The sequence below is a fragment of the Haemaphysalis longicornis genome, unplaced genomic scaffold, assembly GCF_048455015.1.
Source record: "Haemaphysalis longicornis isolate Haplotype H1 unplaced genomic scaffold, Haemaphysalis longicornis Haplotype H1 scaffold_25, whole genome shotgun sequence".
In the NCBI taxonomy this organism is placed as follows: domain Eukaryota; kingdom Metazoa; phylum Arthropoda; class Arachnida; order Ixodida; family Ixodidae; genus Haemaphysalis; species Haemaphysalis longicornis.
In genome coordinates, this window is record NW_027526314.1 from 2659853 (window position 1) to 2665335 (window position 5483).

At 48.5% G+C, this 5483-nt stretch overlaps 1 protein-coding gene across 1 annotated transcript; it reads right to left on the reverse strand.

Moving 5' to 3' along the window:
* Positions 1-1050: 1050 nt before the first annotated feature.
* Positions 1051-2127, reverse strand: LOC144172685 (G2/mitotic-specific cyclin-B3-like). The gene has a single exon (XM_077701320.1). The coding sequence runs from the start codon at positions 2125-2127 to the stop codon at positions 1051-1053; it is 1077 nt and encodes a 358-aa protein (XP_077557446.1).
* Positions 2128-5483: the final 3356 nt, after the last annotated feature.

Genomic DNA, 5483 nt, shown 5'->3' on the forward strand with positions numbered 1-5483 from the left:
AACCAGCTAACTTATAGCAACAATGATGGAGTAGAGGTCGTTGCGGAAGCGCAGAAAAAGCAGATCGGCTGCAATCGTGGACTTAAACCGTCCTGATGGTCGTGAAGGTTGCGTACAGTTTCGCTACCTTCAAATCTTACGGGTTAGTTCGAGCTTCCGTCATTTTTTCTTTGGTGTGAAACGTCTTCCGTGACTAGAATTGAGCTCGGTCGGTTGTTTCAAAGTGAACAAAGTCCCATTTCGTCTTCGTGGCCCCTTAAAGTTACACTGTTTAAGAAAGGTTGCGCATCCCCTGCGGCAATTTAGGGAAAATTTGTCCTCGGAGTATACCCCTGGCTCTCCGGCGGTCCGTAGAGTCATTCGACACCCTGCATCTGGCTCGTGCATCAGAAGCAAAGAATAAGACGCTGAGTATGGGGCTCGCTCGACTCCTGCGGCTACTATTATCGAATAAACTACGTTTCAACTTTCATGTGAAAATTACAGGTCCTCCTCCCTATAAGCATGCCAAGTGTATAGTTATCTGGTTTAGGCTGTTTGCTTATGTCCTGTTACATTCGATGGGACAACAGCGCGCTGAGGGTGGATGAGGTAACTGCCTGGGGAAGTGTTTGTGGAAAGTGAGTCGGAGAGACGAAAGAAATTTATTATGTTGGAAGAAAACTGACTCCGTTTATTTGGGTGCGAAAGGGGCGATGCAGTGGCGGCAAGAGGATGGGCTGAGGAAGATGCCTGCACCCACACGCGTCCGTCCAGCACACGGAGAGTTGGAAGAGCTGAAGTAGAGTTGGTGTCACACCCTGCGTTGGTGAGATCCATTGTGAGAAGGTGTGTCGGGATAGACACTTCTGGCGTACTGTATAAGTTCTGAACAATACCAAAGGAGACGAAGAGGATGGGGGGTACACAGGAAAGGTCCACAAAAATCACGAAACGCACATCCGGTCACACCAACACGAAAGCTGCAAATGTCTGCGAGCACAAGCCGCATGCCGAGAGTGATTTTAGGGGAAGGTGTGACGTTGTGGTGTCAGCCCAGAAGCAATCACTTCAACTGCTTTCGTCCGCAAGCAGTGGGAGCAGCGCTACGCAGTAGAGGGATTCGTCCGAGTACTTCTCCCTCGTCGCCATCAGGCTACTCTCCCGCTGTTTGATCAGGAAGCTGTTTATTCTCTGCTGCAGTTCCCGGAGCTCCTCTTCCTCGTAGCCGCTGCGCTGCTCCAGCGTCGCATCCCAGGACAGCCCCTTCATGCACAGGGCCTGCAGGAGGGCTGCGGCGGCCACCTTGGACTCCCTCTGGTCCACCAAGCTGTAGTCCAGCAGAGAGATCTCCAGAATGTAGCGGGCGAGCGTCAGCGTCTTCAGGCGCACCTGGCCGCCCCGAGCGTACCAATTGAGGTAATGGTACGACAGAGGCGCGCCGACCTCTCCCTTTAGCGTCTGTAACACTTTGATCTCCATGGCGACCACCTCTTTGGGGTTGTACGCCTCCTCGCAAATAGACCGGAAGTCCGCGAGAGAAGGCGCTGTGTCGTCGTCATACTTGGCGGCGATGGAGATCGCTGCAGCGCCCAGCAGCGGCAAGGCGGCCCTTGGGCAGTGTTCCACGGATAGGTACCGGTCCATGATTTTCACCGCCAGGTAAAGCGCCTCGGGGAAGAGGTAAAACTTTCCCTGGACTTTAACTATCCAGTTCACCATCTGCGCCCGTAACTCGGCGGACAGCTCCCCTTGGCGCTCTAGATACTTCTCCACAAGGAACACTTTCTCGCGCTCCTTGCAAAACACAAAGTCGCCTTCCTCGTAGTCAGTTCTGTGGGATGGAGAGGGCTTGATTGACGAAGTTTCAAACTGTTCGATGAGGGCATCGATGTGAGCGAGCAGGGAATCAAGGCTAAGCGCCTGCCCATCTCGGATGTCCTGATGAGGTGGTACCACGAGGCTCGTCGTGCTTGCCAGGGCCTGAGGTGATATTTCATTCTCATGTGCGCCCTTTTCGTGTCCTTCAGTCACATTAACGAAGGCCAAACCCGCCACATCGTCGTTCTTGGCCATGATCAGGCCGGAGACTCGCTTCGGGGATACTGCTCGCTCTATCTCCTCGGCCTGCTTCTTCCGCGCCGCCATGGCGTCAAGATGGTGTAGAGGCGAAGTAACTGAAACATTTAGGGTGAAATACGGGAAAAAATGCACCAATACTTTTATCAAGCAGTTTGAATTGAAGCCAGAAAACTATACAATGATATCTAGAAGAACGCCAGAACCACTACCTCACAGATATTTTTACTTATCCTTATTAACCGGGGCAATACAGCCTTGAAGCCCTTCCCATACCACCAATGTACAAAGGGTAAAAAAGAAATACATTGAACATGAAGGGTTCAATTTCAAAATTGAAAAGCTATGCAAAACACTCGAGATTTTAACAACCGTTCCTAAATAGCCCTGGTGTTTATCCGACATGTGTCAATATACGCCGTCTACCGTAAAAAAAATACAATATTTCAAAAATCGGGATAGCGGTATTAAATGGTTTGTGAATAGTACATAATTTTTTTTCTTTTGTTTCTGTCTGTTTTAGTACGTTACGCTCAAATGCCCCAATATGTCTTACTGTTCCGGAGAAAGCCAGTTAGCACATGTGATTTTCTCGTTTTTCCTGTGTAAATGGGCTTTTTTGAATGTATTTTGTTTTGCAAACAGGTGTGCACAGTTGTAGTACCTTTGCCCTTGTAAAAAGAAGCGGTGTGGGATTACGCAAACATTGCTCTAAAGTGTTTTTTGTCTGCGATTTCCTTATCCAGGAAACCATAGGACAAATTCAAATTCAGTAAAAAAGCGGGACTACGCGTACGCCCGTTAAAAGTGTATCTAGCCGTAAATGCAAATAAAAGTTCTGAACTAAAAATGTTTTTTACCATCAACTTTGTTAGTTTTCCATATAAACTCAAATGCAGTGATGTGCAGCTTTTTCAATGTGCCCACTTGTCAAACCTTGCTTTGTTCTTTCTTGCTTATTTTGGTTCCCCGACTGTGTATCCTGCGCATATTTTCTTGTCTTCTTGTTTTCTTGTTAAAAAATAATTGCTCTTGCCATTGATTACTGTATGAAACCCCCTTATTTAATGCCGTCGAGACCCTTAAGATATAAACACATAAATAAAAATAAATAAATAAATAAATAAATAAATAAATAAATAAATAAATAAATAAATAAATAAATAAATAAATAAATAAATAATAAAACTACTATCGAAGAATGCAGTATCTGGCAAAAGACCCAAGGCATGTTCCACTTGCACGGAAAATTGTTGTCCACAACTAACATCGGTCGAATCAACTGCTTCTCTTTCCCTCAGCAACACTGTCAAGCAGTGCCTCACCTAGAGTGCCTGTTCGCAAAACTTTCCCCCGTATTTTATATTTTGCGCAATTCCGCGGTTTTCACGGAGGCTTAATACGCTGCAGCCGATCGGAGCAGCCTTTGGGGAAGGTGGACACCATGCCGCATCCAACATGAGCGGAACCATAAATGGAAGTTCGCGTTCTCGTTTGTTCAGGTGCCTGCGCAGGCGTTATAAATCTTTAGTAAACAATGCACCTAAACAAGTTTCAAGCGCTGCAGTCACTGCGAATGCATTCAGGTATTCGCTTCGCAAACTCCGCTCGCGTTTGCACCCAGCGGAAGCAAAAGAGATCGCCTTGTTGAACGTGTCGGAAGCCTGTACCTAAACCCATGTTACCACGGAGCCTTCCGTAGGAGCGCATGCTTCGCATTAACAATGCACAAGTAAAGGATAGGCAACGCGTGAGATTGCGCTGCAGAGCCACGTGGAAAGCGGAGAGCTCGCCAAGAATTAACAGCCGCGCTGGCCACGCGCGGCGCCTCATACACGAGCCAGCCAAGAATTCTCAACATTATCATTGCGGTCTACAGCCAGCATGCTAGCTACAAACTATAACCAGTAACCAGCGCCAATTTATTCGCAAAACTCGAAGAATTACTGAGCCGCGTTCAATTGGGCATTATTGCTTTCAAATTCTCATACGAAGTGCCGAGGGTGCGCTCGGATTTCTCTTCTTTTGCAGCGTTTCTGAGTGACAGTTAAATTTTGAGCAGCCTTCTGGGAACTACTAAACTTTCAGCAATACTCTTTTTGCTAAGAAGGTGCGCGAATTGCGAACAACGAAATTTCTGTCTCCAAGTATACGGCCAGGAATGCTTTACGGTATAGAAGAACGACAAAGCTATGTCATCCCCGCAGGCAAGGCGTGACCGAGTGGCGCCGTACTGTGCTGGGAGTACTAGCTCGCTTGCAGTCGTCATTTACCTGGCCAAGCTTCACCCAAATGCTCTCAGGCGCCGTGTAGCGCTTCTTTAGGACGGGACACCAAGGTGCACCTACAAATATAGGAAAGAAAATGGCTGGCAGGGATGCAAAACCGCGTTTAGCTGCACGAACTTCGTGCCATGACTCGTCGTTCAAGAATACCCCAATGCCACAGCAAGAGCATCCAAAAGAGGCCGCTTACCGTGCGCATTTCGGCAACTGGGTGCACCACCTTAGACGCGTAGAGGGCCGGAGACACCAGCGAAGTGGGAGATGTTCAAGCACGCCGGCGACTGCGAAATTTGACCAACGACCCGTTTCGTGCCCGCCCGGCGGCCAACCACGGAGTCGCAATTCGACTGGGCTACGTCTGGACCTCGGTAGGATGCCTATAATAAAGCCATTAATTGAGAACCGATGTCCAACTCTGGGGAAGAGCTCAGTGGTGGTGGTGGTGGTGGCCCATAAAGTGGCGCATACCCACTCAGGGGGATTGGCCAAGAAGAGTGTATTTTTTTAACTAAAATCCAGATAGGCAAAAAGGTGCAGTCGAAGAAAGAATTTAGACTATAGGTTGAAGACAGAAATAGAAGGAGAAAGAGGAGTGAGAGAGCCTGATCAGAATCATTTTAACAAGGCAGACGAGCTGTATCTGAAATGAAGGAATGAATGGCTTGACAGACATCCCCATGGCAGTGACCTAGCTGTGTGCCTCCAAACGACAAAAGCACTGGCAAGGTTAGTGGCATTCCGAGACGCCGCAGGGGAGCCTCCAGCAGTCTTCACCGGTGATGCGAGAATCGGCGGCAAAAAAGGAAGAAATGCTCATCCGATTCAATTTCATGGCAGACGTGGCACAAGGGTGAGGTTGCTAGATCTGCCCGGTAAAGATACCTGTTAAGTGGGGGAACACCACACCGAAACGAAGTCAGCGAAACTTCGCACGATCGAGTTTGGCAGAGGCTTCTTTTCCACCGAAACCTGAGGTGTTCAAGTTCCGGAGAGGTGTGCAGCCCGTGATCGGACACGTCCTGGGCCAACAGGTATTGTCGATAACGGGCTAGCAACACGCAAGCAAACGGGGGAAGCACCTCCACAATAGGTAACGACAATGCCATTTTCGCTAGTGTATCCGCGGCTTCATTAAGGGCT

Excerpts from the sequence above, each read along its gene's own strand:
- LOC144172685 (XM_077701320.1), bottom strand. The coding sequence starts at position 2,127 with ATGGCGGCGCGGAAGAAGCAGGCCGAGGAGATAGAGCGAGCAGTATCC.